Consider the following 20,206-nt stretch of genomic DNA (forward strand, 5'->3'; position numbering starts at 1 on the left):
AACTGCCGACTCCACTCTTCAAATTAGCCACAAGAGGCAAGTGCACGCTGACATCACAAACACCTCATTAGTGTTTCTATCAGGCCTGGGCGATGAGTTACACACGACCGTAGTCATTCTAATATTTATTTATGTATTTATTTTTTTAATGGACACTGAAAAAAAATATTACTTTCCACAACGGAACTAGAAACAACATCAACGAAACACATTTTAAAGCAATTAAAAGTGCAGTATCCGCTCTTCGTTCAGTATCCTACATGACTTCATGCATATTACTTCACCATATTAGGTCAGGTTGTGATAAGGCAGGTTTTTTTCCCCCCTTTCCTTCCTCCATAGTAGAGGGTGCAACCTGTGATTACAGATTAACTACTTCGAGCTGTTGTGGAGGGGAAAACACTTAACACACTTCTGATATAGAAAAAAGGGAAGACTGTGCAGCCACAATGTCGTTGTTGTACTCGATGAAACTTGATCATGTTTGTGATACAGGGCAGTTTTAATTTGTTTTAATGACAGGACCGTGGAAAGAGTCAACCGCTTGTTGTGAACTGAGGAGGACTGTTTTGAACAAACAGATACTCCACAGTCATCGGTCGTTAAACCGAGTTCAAGGTGAAAGGTCAGCATCGCTTACGATAGTGGCGGGCATGCATTCAGCGGGGTAAAGCGCAGGCAAGCACACATGGCTATTTTATGGAAGGAAACAAAGTGCGAGTTCACTGAGGGTGTGTAATAAAAACAGGAAGACGCCATTCTAAATATATGATGGCTCAAAAACACAAAAGTGATTTTTGGTAGGTACCCAAAGTGAAGACACGGACAAGTGTGACTGCCAATATCTAAATGTGTACAACATGTGTACAACTAAAGTTTGAGTCTGACTTAGAAAAATAAGAATCCCCCCCATCCCCCCTACACACACTTTTAATTCCACAAAATAACATTGGAATAATTCAACAAAAATTTGCTGGATTAATGTTATGACAGTTGAGTAGCTTGTCAAGCGACACCTTTAGTAAAACAATTAAATATTTTGATTGCACCATCAATGTCACTCAACCTTTACGTGTTTTTCAGAAACTAAAACATGGGAGGAAATGTGTTCTTTGTTGTTGCGGTTTTTTAATCATCAATTACAATTTTAATAAAATATATTCATATATATAATATATTAAAATAATATCCAATGAATGTAAGAGAACAACAAAAGTGGCTGGTATCAGCTTTTTTTGTGGGAATTTTGACCATTGTCACAAGTACTACTACTACTACTAATAATAATAACATAAATAACAATAAGAACATTTTTTTATTCTGACAGTTTTGTAAAATAAGTCTTTTCTAGTCATAAAAGAATTTCTTAAAGTAGTTTTTTTTCTCCAAACATTAGGGTCTCTTGTCACATGACATATTTTATCTCCTACCTTTGCAGATTTTGCTTTAATTTTCCTAATAGTGATGTAGCCCTAATACTTTTATGCACAGACACATCCTTCGCTTCAGATCGGCAAACAAACTCTTTGTCAGTTAGTTATGTTGAAGAAAAAGTAGTAGTAGTAGTAAATTTAGTCAAACTAATCCTCTAAATAGACATCCTATGGAATGACTAGAATGAAGTGCCGTAATCATTGGCCAATAGATTCCTCTTCACCATTATATTTTTTTATGGAAGCAAAGTCCATTTACTGTCCAAACCAAGGTCATTTATGTTGGCAGAACAAAGTACAGACAAGTTTTCATTATCAAAACCTCCTCAGTGTCAATTTACAGCCAACGAGATTTGTTGAAACTAGAAAGAATGCGGCTCTATGGAATTTAAACAAACGTTTATTTTCACAGGATTTGCATTTCAGTTTCATTAATCATATGAACTCACGTGCCGCTGTGTAAAAACGTGCAACAATTCTAACCAGGCAAATTTGAATGAGTCATAAGAAAAATAATCAGAATTACAACAATCATTTGTTCTTCAAAAAAGATAGATGAAGTCTTGTTACAATTAAAAGGAGCATCGTCCATTATTGATGTTTGTTGTGATTGATTGGCTCACTTAGCATCATTTCGAAACACTGTTCTCCTTTTCCTTTTGCTCGAGCATATCAGCTGTTGTTGGTGGGCAACAGACCTGTAAGTAGCCCACTCTGCAGGGGCCATCTTGGCTCTTTAACAATGGAATCTGTTTGCCCCGGCTGTTATCTGGGCTATCAAGTGTAGTCGCATTCCGCTCCATTCCAACAACCCTGAAACTCCATCTTAGCTGTGTTTGTATGTGTGTACAAGTATGTGTGTTCACTGTAAAATGAAACATTCATCTGAAGGTATTTTTTTTCACCCAGAGAAAAAAACCCAAAGAAACCCCCCAAAACATTCTTCTGGGTCAAAAAGAGTCTCTGCAGCAATGTTTTGAAAATAAATAAATAAATAATTACTAACCCACGGAACTCGTATGTTGACCTCAGTCGAAATGAGTGTTTTAAATGAATGCTAAAAAGTTACATTGATGAGTAACTTGGCGAGGTAGTGGTTGAAATATAACTGGTCCAGCATTAAAGCAAGCCAAATGAATCTAATCAAAGCAATTAACCGCGCTTCACTGCAGGAACGCAATCCCTCCGGATTTCATTGATGAGACATGACGGCCGATTGTCATAAAAAAGAGGCGTGCAAACAATATGTTCGTGGCGCACTATGACTTCAATAGCTATCATTACATGATAACTGTGACACACCTGTATTGTTTCAGATACGCCTCATTGTTCTTATTCTTCATTCAAATGCAAATCGGCGGTGCAAAGTTCATTCGGTCCCATCTAAATTCTGTTTTGAATTCCTTTTTATTTGGAGTGCCTACAGGCAATCCCATTCAAAAGAAATGATGAAACTACTCAACGACCACGTCATCTCACATTTTATTCATTCTCGAACTGATGAAGACGTTTTGCTGTGCCCTTGCCTTGCCCCGCCCTTGTTTTACTGGTTTCGGCTTAACCAGTTTAGCCTCTCCCTCTGTTTACTCCATATAACTTTACGACAGTAGTCGGGTTGGGATCATTTTGCTGCTGTGCTGACACAATCCATTGAGTGTCACGGCATTGAGTGAAAAGGACCGAAGCGGTTGCACACCATGGCGTCCGAGCAAGATAACTGCCACCTGTGTAAGGAATACCTCAGGGATGCCGTGTCAATTCCATGCGGGCATATTTTCTGCTCCATTTGTCTGAAGACATACTGGGACCACGCAGACCACACGGGCACATACCTGTGTCCTCAGTGCCGGGTTACCTACAACAAGAGGCCTACGCCTAGACGCATTGGAGGTTCTCGGCATTCTACCTTGCAACGCAATTCAGACGGCTTCCCGCCGCCACCACCATCCCCTGACTACAACATAGCCGGACCGCAGGACGTGGGCTGTGACATCTGCGTCGGCAAGAAGAACAAAGCCATCAAGACCTGCTTGATGTGCTTGGCATCCTACTGCGAGAGGCACCTCAAACCCCATTACGAGTCGGCTACTTTTAAACGACACAAGCTGGTGGACGAAATCGGCCATCTGGACCGGCAGATCTGTCCCCAGCATCAGAAAGGTCTGGAGCTGTTCTGTCGCACTGACCAAATGTGTATCTGCGTCCTGTGTACGGTGAAGGAACACAAAGGGCACGACATGGTGTCTGCCGAGCAGGAGAGGGCGGAAGAACAGGTAAGCAATTAAGTGACGTCGTACAATACTATAATCCGGAGGTAGGGAACTCCGGTTCCTCGACAGCCATATCCGACCTGTTTTAGCGTTGTCCCTATTCCAACACACCTGATTCAATTGATGATGATTGTGCCGGGCTTCTACAGAGTTAGCTGATGAGCTGATCGTTTGAATCAGGTGTGTGGAAGTAGAGAGAGATCCAAAACAGGTGCAATATGGCTCTTGACGAACCGCAGTTCCCTACCCCTGCTATAATCAAACAAAGTGGGGTAAAAATAAATAAATCTAAATGTCAGAATTTTTTGTCAATTTTGCTACTTTCCCGACGGTTTGTGACAAGTTAATCCAATCATTGTCGCCTCCATAGCAACGCTTAGGTGCCACCCAGGCTGAGATCCAGGAGAGGATTCATGATCGACTCAAACAGATGGAGGAACTGAAACAAGCAGTTGATGCACTCAAGGTTCGGAAGAGTCATTTATCAGGATGAGAAATCCAGGCAAACCACTTGCATATTGAATAGGATGTTGAATCAACTTCCTACACGTTTGTCATTCCTTCATGTTGGGAAAGCTTTGTTCAGGATATTTGTAAAAAAAAAAAAGTTGACACCCGCTTGATTTATGGCCTCCACCCGTTTCCTGCGCAGAACTCAGCCCATAGAGCAATGCAGGAATGCGAGAAGATGTTTAGCGATATGATCCGCTCCATTGAGAGAATGCAGCAAGAGATGGCGAAACTGATCTCCACCAATAAGCGAGCGGCACTCAACAATGCCGAGGGTCACGTGGAGCGTCTGACCCACGAGATCACCGACCTGAAGAGGAGAGACAATGAGATCACTCAGCTGTCGCGCACTGAGGACCACATCCACTTCATTCAGGTAACGTGGCGACTGAACAACAACAATATGATTGGGTGCACTTCATTTGCTTTTTTTTGTATTTATTTTTACTGAAATGCGTAAGTGTACCCTTACTTCTCAATTTTTTTCCCTTTCGTTATCAGAGCTACCACATGTTGATAGCCCAGACCGAGGCTGAGGAGCTGCCCACAGTGACCGTGAACCCTTACTTCACCTTCGATCCAGTTACTAAGGCCGTGTCTGAGACGAAACAGCACATGAGTGAATTTGGCAATGATGAACTGGTTAAAGTAGCCAAGACAGGTGAGAATGAGTCACTTATTGTGATTATTATGTGGCTTTATTATACAACCCATTGTTATTCTCTGACAATGCCAACACATATTTGTGTTTACAGTGAACAAAATGACCTTTTGTCAACTGGAGGATGGTAAAAAGAAACGTGCATATAAAGGTGAGTTCGGTGAAAACCTCATTTTGAACTCTTTTTCTCTCTTTTTTCTCAACAGTTCACCCATTGAAAATAATGCATTTACAAGTACTCCAACTCGGGGTCAAATTATTGCCGTCATAAAATTTTATTACTTACATTTTAAAACAACAAACTAGGTTGTCACCCTTAACTGCAATTGGGCTTGGCAGATGCAGAAATGTCTTCACATTATGACTGTGATCATGGAAAAAATAATAATCACGATATTTAGATTGATATTTAAATCAGGATTAATAAAAATATTATTCATTGATCTCATAGCTTAATATTTCAAAAAACTATACTAAAACTCAACTATTCAAAACAATCATCCTCATTCACATACATTCCCGCATGTTGAACACTTTATTCTTGAATACTGTGTTGTCTTTGTCAATAAAAATAATATATTAAATGTCACTTCAATTTCAAGTTTCCTGCATTTTCATTCTGATGTAGCCTTGAATTCTTGAAAATTTAACTTTGAATAGAATTTGAAAAAATAACTCGCTAACAAAGTAAAAAAAATTATACATAGAATTAAAAAAATATATAAATACTGTGTTTTAATAAATTGCTGAGCAGTGCCTACTTTTGAGACAAGAAGGGTCGAAGAAGACAGTTGCGTCCTATTAGTATGAAATAATTTTAAGATTATGATTAAGATATCCTTTATTTGTCCCGCAATGGGGAAATTACAATCAGAATTGAGAAAGGAAAAACGCTGGGTAGGGAGAGGGGAAAAAAATGTTTAACACGTTTTTCAAAGATTAGAAGAATGTGTGCATTTGAGCATTGCTGTTTCACTTGTGTAGCGTTTGTGTATGAATATTCATTATTTGATAGAATATCACTCTCAGAGCTCGACACTAATTTCCCGTTAGCACGTCAATGTTATTTTACATTGACTTTAGCACTAGCAAAAACGATGTTTTCAAAACGAAGCACGTCTTGTATTTAAATATATAAGGCGTGTAATTATTTTTGTTGAGTTTTTTCTTTTATACTAAACTCTAACTGGGTTGTCATTAAAGAGTTTAAAGCACAAGCAGGGCAGAATCACATAACATCACACGCTTGCCATGCAAGTAGTATGGTGCATTCAGGGTACCGTACTTTGACAACATCTGGAACTTGCATATATACCACACCGCTTTGTACAATAATCTTTTTTTCTTTTCTTTCACGATGATAATACAATGAATTACCCAGCCCTACTTCACATTCTAAACATGGCTGACTTTATAACATGCACTCTGTTATATACTTTTCGTTTTATCCTTAGCGACATATCAGCTCTGTATTTTGCAGGCAGGACAAAGTCATCAAAGAGATGTGTTTCAATTTGAAATGAACGCATTGGGTGACTTTTGCATCACTTGGCTTGAAAGAGTCAAGAGTTGTCTATCTTCTACAAAGTTGTGCACAGTTCAATCGAATATTTTCCCACTGCTTTTGTATTTGATTCATGTGGTGTAATTTGACGTCACTTGGTAGCCACTTGTTCAAATGTTTACCTTGATTGTAATGTGACTTGAGTTTACATGAACACACCCATTGTCCTTTGAATCCAGCCATTGTTTGCCTTGACCCTGTAAATGCCATGAAGTTACGGTTTACTTTGCACAGTACTGACATCAAGTTTTGCTTATCTGCTTTAACAGCACTTTTTTTTACACAACATGTTCTGATCAGGATGTTTTTGTTGTTTTTGGTACCACTGCAGATGACGCTCCCATGTACAGATCTGTGCAACTGCAGGAACCACAGCACAGGGACGACTTCCTGAAATGTGAGTGTCAGCTGATTTCGCTTCCGCTGATTCCTGTACTCTCTTCTCGCTCGTTTCAGCGCTTAAGTTGCATTTGGTGCTCATCAGCTCCCCTGTCAGACCCTGTGGCTGACCACAAACCCAACATGTTTTTTCCTGGATATACTGTACTTTATTTGTCCCACCTTGTAACGGAGAAAGTGACACTGATTTGCTGTAAAAAGATTAGGGTTAAAAAAAAGCTATCTTTGAAAATAACCACCCCAAAAAAAAAAATAGGTATGCTTGTAGCTTGTATGAATCCAAGCCTGAGCTTTCAATGCAATATGCTAGTTATGTTACTGCAGGTTTCTGTTTGTGGTCAAACTTACAAGCAGTGTTGATACCTCTGGCATTCCAGATAATAAACCGGGCAGAACTAGCAGGGGCCGCCGGGTGTCCCACCAACTGTGATCTGGAGAGGGAGAGGGAGAGAGAGAGACATAGCAGGCAGGTGACATCTAACCCCTGCAATGATTCTCATTTGTTTGATGTGTAAAGCCAGAGGGTCTCACGCTTTTCTGCTTCAATCCACATTCCCATCTTACCTTTGAGCCTTTTCCACAGCGACTCATTTCTTCAGCATAGAACGATCCAGGTCTAAGAACATGCTTTATTCAAACTTACTTTTAATCAGTAGTGGCATGTCGTGCATTTTTAAATCATTGTGAAGTACCTTGAAAAGTGCTTCACAAATAACAGACAAAACATTACAGAATACATGAGTGGTGATATGTATTATGTTCTTATTGGGCACATCCAAACACTTGTCAACATATTTCCTGACTTTTTTAAAAATCTAAGATGCAAGTAAACGCTAGATGAATTCTTTGCACTGATTCCAAATTTTGCCTCGTTTTACTCAAGCACATCAAGTGTTCATAATACTAATACTAATAATAACAATAAGTAAGACGGTAATACATTTTGTAATATTTATGAAAAAAGATTTGAGCAACAGGTGGATTTTTTTTCCTGAATTGTCATGCTATAATTTACATCACATATTAAAATATGTATGGAACAAGCTTTATTGGTCAGACTTAAAAACAAAAAAATGAAAATGTCAAAAACTGAATGTGCTAGCTAGACAAAGAGAAAAAACCCACAATTTTTAAAAATCTGTCAAAAATACATTCAGTTTTTGTATTGGTATTAGTATTACTATGAGCAGTAGTGTAGTAGTACAGTCGACCCTCTCATACTCATCATCCGGCACCTGCGGATTCACATTTTCACAGATTTTTTTTCAATCCTTCATTCATTCATTCATTCATCTTCCAAGCCGCTTGATCCTCACTAGGGTCACGGGGGGCGCTGGAGCCTATCCCAGCTGTCTTCGGGCAGTTCAATCCATTTTTTAAAATTATTTTTTTTCCCCCTGATGATTCTCAATGTTATGTGAAGAATTTGGAGGTTTGTGTTAAAAAAAATTTGGACGCATTTCAATTTGCGTCAGTTACATGCAGATTTTGAGAATTTGTGGGCCGACTCAGTCCTTATACAGTTTCAGAAAAACAAAATTCCTCCTGTTGTTGAACCCGATTCCTAATTGAAAAAAATGTGACAAAAATATTTGACTAAACCCTATTTTATCTTATTGTTATTATGGGTATGAAAATGAGGGAATGGTTGGAATCAGCACAAAAATTATCGGAAAGTTTCTTTACATCTCTGCTAACATTTTTGGGTAACATTAAGTGACCTGTGTAATTAAGCATATAGTGTTGCTTGTTCAATGAGGGATTCCTGCGTAGGTGAAAGAATCCAACTGTTGTGCTCAAATTTAGGATTTGAAGCTGCTGCTGCAGTGGTGATGGGACATGTGACAAATAAGCTTTTCTCATCTTGCGTTTTACTATTTCTGTTTTTTAAGTGATGTTATGTAATCTTCTAAAATCCATACCTTGTGTCTCTTCTTAGACGCATGCCATCTTACTCTGGACCCAAACACGGCGTACCGACAGCTCCACCTTTCCCGCGGGAACAGGAAAGCTACCCTCAGGAGAGAACCCCAATCCTACGGAGACAATTCCGCTAGATTTGACTCTTTGCCCCAGGTCCTGTGCATGGAGGCCCTCTCAGGTGGCGCCTACTACTGGGAGGTCGACTGGAGTGGGGAGGGGGCTGCCATGGGTGTCACCTACAAAAGCATCAAGAGATCCGGTTACGGGGATAGCTGTCGCATCGGCTACAACCGCAAGTCTTGGAGTCTCTTTTGCTCTGACTCCAGCTACTCTGCACGCCACAACAAGGACCAGATCGAGGTCAACGCACCATACTCTTCTCGAATTGGGGTCTTCTTGGACCACGGTGGGGGAACTCTGTCTTTTTACTCTCTTGGGGAAACAATGTCTCTCATTCACCGCTTTAAGGCTTCATTCGGTGAGGCTGTCTACCCAGGCTTTTGGGTTTGGTACGAGTCAGCCATCACACTCATCCAACTCTGATTAGAACACACATCTATGTACAGTAGTCAGTTCACTGTTGTAAGACAAATATGATTTAATTACATCAAGCACGTTGAAAGTTATACATATATTTGGTTAGTTGGGGAAACTACAGTATATTGTTGATGACTATGAATATTCTACGAATTTGTGCAATCGGATGAACCAAGTCAGGGAGTGTCCTGTATAAATCTGCATTTAAATGAGTATAAATTGTACTGATTGAAAGATCTGATGTGATTTGTATAGGCCATTTGTACAACATTTATTTTTTATCAATAAACATTTTATGAAGGTGTGTGGTGTTGAGTGGTCTGTGCTGTTTTTTGGTATATTTTTTCATGACAAATCTCCAAAAAGGCAGACATCTGATCTTGAAAAAGGAATGCTGTAAATGTTCATTTAATCAGGGTCATCTTTTATCAGAAGAAATATGACAGCCCCCTAGTTTCACAGACTAAAAACTGGAGACGCATGTCAAACTCAATCACTCAAGCTTCCAGGTGCCGAAATTTAACATCTAAATCCAGTCTGTGGGCAGACTGGATTAAATAGTTTATTTATTATAATACTTAAAGCAGAAACTTTGAATATGAATAGTCTGGAAAAACATTTCGATTGCCTTATTTCCATAGTGTTCATGTTTCTCTTTTCTGACAAGATGAGGAATAAAAGCCTTTTTTCTGTAATATTTTGCTAGGTTTATAAAGCGCCTTTGTGTTTTGCATAACTCATTTTTATTATTTTTCATTCCAATGAGCGCATGTACGCACTTAAGAAACATCACAATATATTGCAGTCGTTGGTGACGAGAGCACCTTATTTTCTGTAAATGTCATTCGAGTTTCTACACTCCGTCTCTTTGGCCTGCCGGCGTTTACTATAGACCTCTGGTGGACAGACGTTCAATGCTGCCTTTATTCGAGCTTTTTTTTGCGACCCTCTGTGTTTATTGAGCCATCTCAGATCTATCCTAAATTTAATACAGAATTAAAGCATCAACAAGCTTTGCATGCCGTTACAATAACATGTTGTTTTATATTATATTTTACTTTTAGGGCCCTATTGCTATAGGTTTCCGTAGTGTAGTGGTTATCACGTTCGCCTAACACGCGAAAGGTCCCCGGTTCGAGACCGGGCGGAAACATCTTTTATTTTTCTTATTTTTTTGGGGGTGCAATTTGTACAAAAGGCAAAGGCGACAACGTAATCCACAGTGGAGTGGGAAAACATGTTAATGAGAGCGTTTTGAGCTAAATAAGTGTTAATGTACACTGCAGTATTGTTCATAAGATGTCTTCTTGTTGGTAGAGGGCAGCCAACTTCCTGTTTGTTATGAAAACCGACACTTGTTTCTCTCCGGACTCGTTTAGCCAGCGCACCACACAGAAAGAAGCGCCGCATTCTCACGTTTTGACAACTGCGACCGTGCGGGTGAGCTTGCGTTCATATTATACACGTTCGGAATTGTATTAGTTTCCCATATTGACACGTCCGTGTGTGTGTTAGCAAGAAAACTCCGTCCACCAGCGCACCTTAATTTGCACGTAACCGTTCTACACGATTATAAACAAATGAATGAAGCTAACTTGGCTAGTTCGCTAACATAACCAACGTGAGTTCCGTCTTATCTATGCCAGAGTTGTTGAGAAAGCAGTTAACTGTTAATATTTTGTTCACGAGTAGATCAATATAAAACTTTAAACACACATGCACATTTCTGTCGGTAGACGTATAGTTTACAGCCAGCCAGAGCGTGATGTTTAATGCTATTGCTTCCCCCCTCACGTGTTGTGACTTACAATGTAACAGTCGCTATGACAACCAGGGTGAACAAAGGAAAGATTTGAACCACTCGACACAAAGCTTGGACCTTATTTGTGCTCACGTTAGAAGAATTACTAATGTTTAATGAACTAGAAATATTTGACATTCACATGTCAAGTGCAAGTGAACGTACAGTTTCACAGACATAGGATCGTTTCGGTAGCTTACGTCAAAACACGCTTGACAAATAATTCATGTCACTCGCCGTTGTGCAATTTATCTCTATGGATGCATTTATTGCTGTAGTATTGGTGTGTTGCTGATGCTTTGGTTACTTTAGCCGTATTAGAACACTTCTCACTACTCCCCACCAGAGTAAAAGGACACTAAGGTACGTATACTAAAATGAATACTCCCAATATACGAATAGTAAAAATAAAAAACAATAGACATTTTCTTTGTGAAGTCAGAGGCAGACATTTTTATTCAGCCACGATCTTCAATCAAATGAAGCCAGATGTGACATGTTTTAGTCCAAGAGAGTCTGAGCCAAAATTGGACATTTTGAGCTTCCCGTATAACCTTTATTTTATGCACATCTATTTCCATTGGCCTTTTTACTGATTACAGATGGCGACTCCTACTACTAAAGTTCCAGAGGTTCGTGACATCACTCGGATTGAGAGAATTGGTAAGAATGTGCATTTCCAGAGATTTTTTGGTCCAAGCCATTGTGCATAAACCACAGTCCAGCAGCCTTATATAACCATTTATGTCTGTTTTAATTTTATTTTGTCATTAGGTGCACATTCTCACATCCGTGGCCTTGGTTTGGATGATGCGTTGGAACCAAGACAGGTACTATTTCTGTATTTAATACATACACAAGACACTCTGCATTATTGGACGCAGGCAATAATACTTCAAGTTTCAGTTCAGGCAGGAAATCCTGTTTACTCACAACATAGTAGGGGGGATTTGTTAATATTTTTTTTGTTACTTGACAATGTGCACTGAATTGGGCTTCCTGACTCTCACCCAATGTCAGGTAATATAGTTACCAGCTTACCAGCGACCTTCATGCAGGGTAGCAGTACAGAAAATGGATGGATAACTAAGTATTACTGTTCTCCTGCAGGTGTCTCAGGGGATGGTTGGCCAGCTGGCCTCCAGACGGGCAGCAGGGGTCATCCTCGAGATGATTAAAGATGGCCACATAGCTGGCAGGGCAGTGTTGATTGCAGGCCAGCCCGGCACTGGAAAGACTGCCATTGCCATGGGTGAGAGCTGAAGAGAAGAAGAATGAGAGTGTTGCTCTGCCATTGCACTTCTACACCCAAGCTAAAGAAAAGTTCATGCGCAGGTATTGCTCAGAGCCTCGGCCCTGACACCCCATTCACAGCACTGGCTGGAAGTGAGATCTTCTCTCTGGAGATGAGCAAGACAGAGGCACTCAGCCAAGCGTTTCGAAAAGCCATTGGAGTGCGGATCAAGTGAGTGGGCCAACGTGTACACTGTCCTTGTTAGAAATCAAGTTGCTGTCATGTACAGGTGGCTTTCTTTTACAGGGAGGAGACGGAAATTATTGAAGGAGAAGTTGTAGAAATCCAGATTGATCGACCCGCCACCGGAACGGTGCGTTAAGTATGCTGTACTTTACTTGGACAAAAAGCGTGCTGAAGCTCATAAATAGAAAAACAATCAAATGAAAAACCTTAATTACATTACTTCTAGTGCCGCATGATGACGATGTATTCTTAAAACGCACGCCGTTTGTAACAGTGAAATGTTTAGAACGCTGTAAGAGGACTGAGGACACACTGCACATAAATGATATTCATTCATTCATTCATCTTCCTAACCGCTTGATCCTCACTAGGGTCGCGGGGGGTGCCGGAGCCTATCCCAGCTGTCTCCGGGCAGTAGGCGGGGGACACCCTGAATCGGTTGCCAACCAATCGCAGGGCACACAGAGACGAACAACCATTCGCACTCACACTCACACCTAGGGACAATTTAGAGTGTTCAATCAGCCTGCCATGCATATTTTTGGAATGTGGGAGGAAACCGGAGCACCCGGAGAAAACCCACGCACGCCGGGGAGAACATGCAAACTCCACACAGGGAGGCCGGAGCCGGAATCGAACCCGGTACCTCTGCACTGTGAAGCCCACGTGCTAACCACTGGCCGCCCGGTAATGATATTGCTACCGACAATGATAGTGTCACAGTATTGCAATGGAGAAAACACCGAAGGAAAATTCAAAATTCCCACACAAACATCAGCACAATCAGCAGACTTTGTCAGTATGCGCACCTCTCACGTGACACATTAGTATTGCTTATATCAGATTTTTTTTTTCCTGTCAGTGCGACCCTTATGCTATCCAGATATCTTTGAGAATATTCTACACAGCTAGATGTAACAATAATTTAAGAATGAAAAATTCGGTCCAAAATCACATTTTCTACCGCGTTTCGTAATTTCATGAATAATAATGTTATTGCCTAAGAAGCATATGAAAAATAAAATAATTGTACCAATGAAAAAAAAACAATCTTACATTTCCTATGATTTAATTTCTCAGATCAGAACGTGTAGTCTTTGTGAATGGAATATTAAGCAAAACATGGTCTCATTGGTTAAATGCATCACCGGATTTATAGTACCGGGCTATGTTGCTTATTTTCTTGCTTTGTTATTTAAAGTGAACCATTACTTTTGGTACAATGATAGGAAGATGGCACTTTTATTATAAATACCCTAAACAAAATAAATACACCTGTTTTATTAGGGTGCCAAGGTTGGCAAGTTGACTCTAAAGACTACTGAGATGGAGACAATATATGACCTGGGGAACAAGATGATTGACAGCCTCAGCAAAGAGAAGGTTCAAGCCGGGTAGGTTTATTTTTTTGACTTATATCTGCTATGTTTCACTGTTGTGTCAAAGTATCCCATCACTCAGGTCTGGCGGACTCCCTCCTCCTTTCCTTTTTTCCTCCCAGTGATGTTATCACCATCGACAAAGCCACTGGCAAGATCAGCAAGTTGGGCCGCTCGTTCACCAGAGCCAGAGATTATGATGCCATGGGAGCTCAGGTACCAGCGCAATATTTTAAATCTACCCAAAATAAAAGCAGAATGACCCAACTATGTCAGGAATAAAAGTTTGATTGTTTACCGGAGCACAGCTATTCACATTCACCAATTTCAACTGCAACCGTAATGGCTTTCTTTGCAGACTCAGTTTGTGCAGTGTCCGGAGGGTGAGCTGCAGAAGAGGAAGGAGGTGGTGCACACCGTGTCCCTGCACGAGATCGACGTCATCAACAGCCGCACGCAGGGCTTCCTTGCCCTTTTCTCCGGAGATACTGGTGAAATCAAGTCGGAAGTCCGCGAGCAGATCAATGCAAAAGTTTGCGAATGGCGAGAAGAGGGCAAAGCGGAGATCATCCCAGGGGTATGCGGAACTCTGCTTTATTGACCTAGTTCGGACAGATGCAAATTATAAAGCAACATTTTGCACAGAACATCAACGGCAATGGTATTTGGTCACTTGAAAGAATGAGAGCAGTGCTTCTCATTTTGCACCACATACTAAATTGAAAAAAATGCTTGTCTTTCCAAGTGCCACTAACATGACCAACATTTAAAATATAGAAGCATGGTAAGCCAAAGCGTTATCAAACACAAGGTTTTACTCCTAACATGTATGCTATCAGTCACAAGTTTGGAGACCCTTCTCCTTTCATTAGATTGAAAATGTTTCAAAACTTTTGACTGGTAGTCTACATTAGATATAGGAAAATGGAAAGCTACTTCAAGAATTCAATTAAAATTCATAGTGATAAGTGTGATATCACAATTGCAGTGATATAAAAGTTTAAAAACCAACCTGAAAGAAGAAATAAAAATGGCTTAGACTAAAAATTTAAATACAATATACCGTATTTTCTGCACTGTAACACTTGGGAGTATAAGGCGGACCTTCAATCAATGGCCTATTTTAAAATTTAATATATAGGGTGCACCGCATTATAAGGCACATTGAATAGAAGCTGGGGTTGCGTGATGCATCCACTAGATGAAGCTACACTAAAGTGAATACGGTACAACACAGCTTTATTGCTATAGTGCTTTCACAACCGCTGCAGGTGTAATAAAGCGCTTTACAGAACATTTAAAACACTATGTCCCAAAAAAGAATTGTATGTTGTAAATTCACTCCAAACAAAGAACTCGATGTCCTTTTGCATTGTGCTGATACATTTTATTTTTCTCAACCTAGAATACCAACGACGCGGGAAATAATTTTTCTGTATCAGCGCAATGCATCGTAGGATATATTTGATTATAATTTTTTTTTCCTTTTAAGATAAGTTTTTGCTCTATTGAGTTGGATTCTAGTTATATATCTGGTCATTATATTAACTGATGCACCCTTTTTTTAAATTTCCCAGGTGTTGTTTATCGACGAAGTGCACATGCTAGACATGGAATGTTTCTCCTTCCTCAACCGTGCCTTGGAGAGTGACCTATCCCCTGTTCTCATTATGGCCACCAATAGAGGCATCACTCGGTATTCTTGTTGTGTGTTACCTTTTTTCCTCATTGTCTAAAGTGTCCAAAAAAATGGAAGCGTGAAGGTGCCAACGTGGAGTACAAATATTTGGCCTGGAAAATACGCTTGAATGTACTCGCAAGTACGTTCAAACGTACTTGCAAATACGCGCAAACATACTCACAAATACATTCGAACATCCTCGCAAATACATTTGAACGTACTTGTTGGCTAAATGTTACAAACGGAGCATTTTCCCATCAATGCATGGGATATTGACTTGCACATGCATTATGGGAAAAAATGCAGGACATATCATGCACTGCAGCGAGAGTAAAGCCATAAAATTAGGAATGAACAAAATATATTACCTTAGTTTTCAAACATATTGGTGTAATTAGAGAAGATCCAAGTTACCCCGCCACCCCATGCCAGTTACTGGCTCATTTGAATGACGTAGTGTGACTCGGGTAAATCCTGACAACAAATTGGCCCTGCGCTGCCATCTGGTGGAAGAAAGTGGTAGCTCAACATTGCTTTTTGAAAAAAATCCATTCTGAACTTTGAACTTCAGTTTATTGAATCTTGGCATATAAAATGCAGATAATTGAGTGAGTTGATTCTTTTTTTTTTACACACCCCTCGTACATATCCAAATACATTGTTTTTTAATCATTTTATTTCCGTCCTATGGTCTGAGTGGTTTGCTTTGTTCGTGTGTTTCCTTGTATCTTTAACCATAAGGGTACAAAGTAAGCTGTTGATGCTTATTTCCTCTTTTCATCCCAGCATCCGCGGCACAAACTACCAGAGCCCTCACGGCATCCCCCTGGATCTGTTGGACCGCCTGCTCATCATTGCCACCTCCCCTTACACCGAAAAGGAGACAAAGCAAATCCTCAAGATCCGGTGAGGATCTTGGCTCGTCCTTCACCAGCAACTTCACGTCACTTACTACGTCTACGTGTTGTCGTTTCTTAGCTGTGAGGAGGAGGATGTGGAGCTGAGCGAGGAGGCTCACACGGTCCTGACTCGCATCGGCATGGAGACGTCACTGCGATACGCCATGCAGCTCATCAGCACGGCCGGGTTGGTGTGCCGCAAGCGCAAGGTGAGTCTACCTCATGCGCTTAATTTGACCTTCTCGAAGCTTTTGAATATGGCGTCGCTACACATTTCAGTACGTTTTGCACAACTTTGTGAACTGAACGCCACAATTGTAGGTGTTTGATCCATGAATTGACCAATATGTTGGCAGTGAAAATTGGTATGAAAACTATCCTCAGCGCCGTTGCTGTTTACATGTTGACATCATTAGATCAAGATGATGCCTGACAATTGGTCAGCAGGCTTCCAACAGTCTCTATTCAGAGGCAAGTGGCCGCTGAACTGATCTGGCACGGTTTTATCTCGCAGCAGAGATATGCAGAGACTGGAGGAGTCACAGAAAGGCGTAGAACTTGTGCATTTCATAGTTTAAACAAGGTCAATTGAAGTTTTAAGTTTATCATGCATTTTGAGTTCATTTTGAAAGTTCACCCAAAAGCCTATACCCCTAACGTTTTGCGCATAATGGAGGCATTGGATTAATTGTGTGAGCGTGTCTTTTTTTTTGTCATGTTTAGGGCACAGAGGTCCAAGTGGAGGATATAAAGAAGGTTTACTCTCTCTTCCTTGATGAGGCCAGATCTTCTCAGTACATGAAGGAGTACCAGGAGTCCTTCCTCTTCAATGAAACACGTGAGCAACACCAGCACATGCAATAATGTTTTACATCAGAAAAAAAGTGAAATCGAAGCAAATCATGTAGAACAACAGACACATTTAGACTTCCAATGAGATTTTATTTCCTAATACACCCACAAATTTTGTGAGTGAATATCCTGTTTTGTCTTTTGCAACAAGTAGTGTGACATGTTTTATCTCTCATGATGGGATAATTTCATATTCTTTAATGAGATAAAGTAATTGACTCTTTGTGAATCTTGGAAGTACTTCACTGCTTTTAATTTCACCTTTCAAATAATCCTTTAAAGGAACTATTTATAGACCAAAATGGTGCCGGATCATTTGTATTTTAAAAAGAATAAGACAAATTAAAATGTGAATTGAAATATCATTTGGGATAAAAATTCAGATTTTCATGAATATTCTGATCACATTTGGTGGGAAAACTTAAACGTTACTAAATTGTCCATCGGTGTGAATGTGAGTTGAAATGGTTGCTTGTCTGTACGCACCTTGTGATCACAGCGTGGCAAAAGTCAATTGGGATAGGCGAGATGCTAAGTACTGAATAAGTTGTTTAGAAAATGGATGGATGGATCATGTTTGATTTGGACACCTTGAAAGGAGAGGTTTTCTGAATTGTGCCAGAAGTTAACAATGTACATCTGCTTTGTCCCCTCCCAGAAACAACTCAAATGGAAACGTCGTAATGAAGAAGACGCATTTCTTTCGGTGTCCATTTTTAATGTTGTCCATCTTCAACGCAGTTTGTCTGTTTCCAAACTTTTCCTTCAGTTTGAATAAAACAAGTGACTGGCAGGCCATAGTATGGGCTTGTTTGCAGTTTATTGTCTGTTTCTATTCTATTTTATTTTTTAAAAATAATTTGCATCATCTGTACTCATACATTAGATAAAATATGAATACAAAAATCTAAATTAAATTTTTTATCCCCCTGAGCGAGTCAATGTTGTACTGCAGTCGGTTCAACATAGAAACCTCACCCCGATTACTTGTATGATTTCTCTCCATTTATGTTGCAAGTTCACCCTTTTACTTTTCATTGTTTGAGCATTTTTGTCTTCATGTTCATCTCTGAGGCCTTTCCCATGTCTTCTTGGTTAAATTGTCATTCCATGGGTTTTTTTGTTTTTGTGAAAAAGATTAAACTGGTTTTACAACTCTGTGTTCTCTTGTCTCACAGCCAAACCAGCTACTTTTAGTTTGGGATGATACACTACACTGTACATTCTCTCTCTCTTTCTCTCTCTCTGTGCAACATCCATCTAGTATTATTTAGTAAGTTCAATTTCCCCCAATGTGTTAATATTTGTGCAACAAAAATGGATAGAACATCCACAAAATAAAAACATGACCCTTTAACTCTCCAGAATCTGTGCAAATGCGACTTTGTCGCATCGGTCACGATCAAGATGCTAAATTTAATTTTTTTTGTTTTGAAAAATACTACGAGCCTATACATAAGCACATAAAGCAATCACATGACAAACTCATACTATAAATAAAGAACCCAGTCAGTACTACAATTACATAAATTGGACCGCAAAGCCATCACAGTCGTACTGCAATTCTCGGAACGAAATTTGTAATTACAAACTGCAGCCACACAGTGGCGATCGTAAACTGCTAAAACAAAGGTGAACGCCTGCAATAGTACCCAATACAGTATACATAAAAATCGTATTAAATAAAAACGCACTAAAATAATCATCAAATAAACCAATTGCATTTTTTTCAGGATGAGAGCACATTTCTGTACACAATCCAATGTGTCTGTTTTCGTGTGACAATGACACAAATTGTCTTTGTCAGCACCGGCGTGTACTTGCTCATTCACTCAGCAGGTGAGAAATTCCCTCACACGTTCTTGGCTCTGAAATCACATGACTCACGATAGTGATAATCCCATCAGACCATGGTGTTGATTCATCATGGGCAACTGTATTTGCGTTTGAGGTCAAGTCAGGACATTTCATTAGTATTTTAATAGATTTAAAAGATCAGCAACCGAAGATGGAAATGTTTTCTTGAGACTTATGGAACCCATTCACACTGTACAACTGTCATTAAAATGTGGTGGACAGCAATTTAATCAATAAATACAATTCAGAACGTGTCGTCTGGGGTTTGAATCTCGCACACCCTCATCTTCAGGTATTTCCAGAGCATAGGTGTCAAACTCAGGTCCCGGAGGGGCCGCTGTCCTGCATGTTTTCCAAGTCTCCCTGTTGCAACACATCTGATTCCAATGATCAGCTCATCGGCCAGCTCTGAAGCATCATTAGAATGATCCTGATGAGTTGATTCAGGTGCGTTGCTCCTTGGAGAGCTAGAAAACAGGCCGGACAGCGGCCCTTGAGGACCGACTTTGGACACCCCTGATTTAGAGGAAACTGTGGCATGCATTCTGTAAATTGAGGTGTTCGTAGTTTTTGAATGGATGGCTCTACGTTAAGAACAACTACGTTAAGCAAAAGGGGAGATGGCTTTATTTCCCAAAACGTCTGCACCGCAATACGAACAAGAACACACCTCCCTCGGCAATTAAAACACTTCCTGCTTTCCTTTTCTTCAGCCAATCAGATGCTATGACGTCATACTAAACAAACAATTTAGTGGCAATTTTCAGTTGCTCTTCTCAGCCTCTTCCCATGCTTTAGCACTTCAACAATTCAGGTAGATATTCGACCCAAGCTGAAACCAGCTTCCATGCCAATAATTTCCCCTTTGGTGAAACTTCAACCCCAAGCAGCAGCAGGTAGAACCCTGGTCGATGTGCTGTGTTCGAGAAGTGCCGCAGGCAAGAGTCGAAAAGTTATTTG

General features: G+C 40.1%; 3 protein-coding genes and 1 non-coding gene across 6 annotated transcripts in view; all 4 read left to right on the forward strand.

Moving 5' to 3' along the window:
- Positions 1-3,016: 3,016 nt before the first annotated feature.
- ftr83 (finTRIM family, member 83) lies at positions 3,017-9,601 on the forward strand. 2 transcript variants are annotated; one of them, XM_052047850.1, is made up of 7 exons: positions 3,017-3,706; positions 4,074-4,169; positions 4,356-4,589; positions 4,715-4,874; positions 4,969-5,025; positions 6,770-6,835; positions 8,777-9,601. In XM_052047850.1, the coding sequence occupies exons 1-7, from the start codon at positions 3,131-3,133 to the stop codon at positions 9,301-9,303; spliced, it is 1,716 nt and encodes a 571-aa protein (XP_051903810.1). In that variant the 5' UTR covers positions 3,017-3,130; the 3' UTR covers positions 9,304-9,601. The 2 variants fall into 2 exon arrangements, with proteins under 2 accessions (XP_051903810.1, XP_051903812.1); XM_052047852.1 differs by lacking the exon at positions 8,777-9,601 and adding an exon at positions 7,215-7,575.
- A 776-nt stretch (positions 9,602-10,377) lies between these two features.
- On the forward strand, positions 10,378-10,450 carry trnav-aac (transfer RNA valine (anticodon AAC)). Its single transcript has one exon. It is a non-coding gene; the product is annotated as a tRNA-Val (tRNA).
- Positions 10,451-10,623: 173 nt separating this feature from the next.
- Positions 10,624-18,549, forward strand: ruvbl2 (RuvB-like AAA ATPase 2). Of its 2 annotated transcripts, none has more exons than XM_052047900.1 (14): positions 10,624-10,737; positions 11,701-11,761; positions 11,873-11,928; positions 12,209-12,350; positions 12,434-12,563; positions 12,639-12,705; positions 13,866-13,972; positions 14,080-14,173; positions 14,316-14,534; positions 15,535-15,653; positions 16,425-16,544; positions 16,617-16,746; positions 17,261-17,375; positions 18,048-18,549. In XM_052047900.1, the coding sequence occupies exons 1-14, from the start codon at positions 10,639-10,641 to the stop codon at positions 18,071-18,073; spliced, it is 1,485 nt and encodes a 494-aa protein (XP_051903860.1). In that variant the 5' UTR covers positions 10,624-10,638; the 3' UTR covers positions 18,074-18,549. The 2 variants fall into 2 exon arrangements, with proteins under 2 accessions (XP_051903860.1, XP_051903861.1); XM_052047901.1 differs by having other exon boundaries at positions 10,665-10,731.
- Positions 16,514-20,206, forward strand: part of ube2g1a (ubiquitin-conjugating enzyme E2G 1a (UBC7 homolog, yeast)) — a 99,601-nt gene continuing 95,908 nt past the window's right edge. The window contains exon 1 of the mRNA XM_052047977.1: positions 16,514-16,523. The gene's annotated coding sequence lies outside the window, so the exon portion shown is untranslated. The remainder of the gene's footprint in view (positions 16,524-20,206) is intronic.

The sequence above is a fragment of the Hippocampus zosterae genome, chromosome 16 (genome assembly GCF_025434085.1).
Source record: "Hippocampus zosterae strain Florida chromosome 16, ASM2543408v3, whole genome shotgun sequence".
Lineage (NCBI taxonomy): Eukaryota > Metazoa > Chordata > Actinopteri > Syngnathiformes > Syngnathidae > Hippocampus > Hippocampus zosterae.

Coding starts and splice junctions, on each gene's coding strand:
- ftr83 (XM_052047850.1), top strand. CDS start 3,131: ATGGCGTCCGAGCAAGATAACTGCCACCTGTGTAAGGAATACCTCAGG. Junction 4,590..4,714: donor ACCACATCCACTTCATTCAG/GTAACGTGGCGA, acceptor TTTCGTTATCAG/AGCTACCACATGTTGATAGC. Junction 6,836..8,776: donor CAGGGACGACTTCCTGAAAT/GTGAGTGTCAGC, acceptor GTCTCTTCTTAG/ACGCATGCCATCTTACTCTG.
- ruvbl2 (XM_052047900.1), top strand. CDS start 10,639: ATGAAAACCGACACTTGTTTCTCTCCGGACTCGTTTAGCCAGCGCACC. Junction 14,535..15,534: donor AAGCGGAGATCATCCCAGGG/GTATGCGGAACT, acceptor TAAATTTCCCAG/GTGTTGTTTATCGACGAAGT. Junction 17,376..18,047: donor CTTCCTCTTCAATGAAACAC/GTGAGCAACACC, acceptor GTCCCCTCCCAG/AAACAACTCAAATGGAAACG.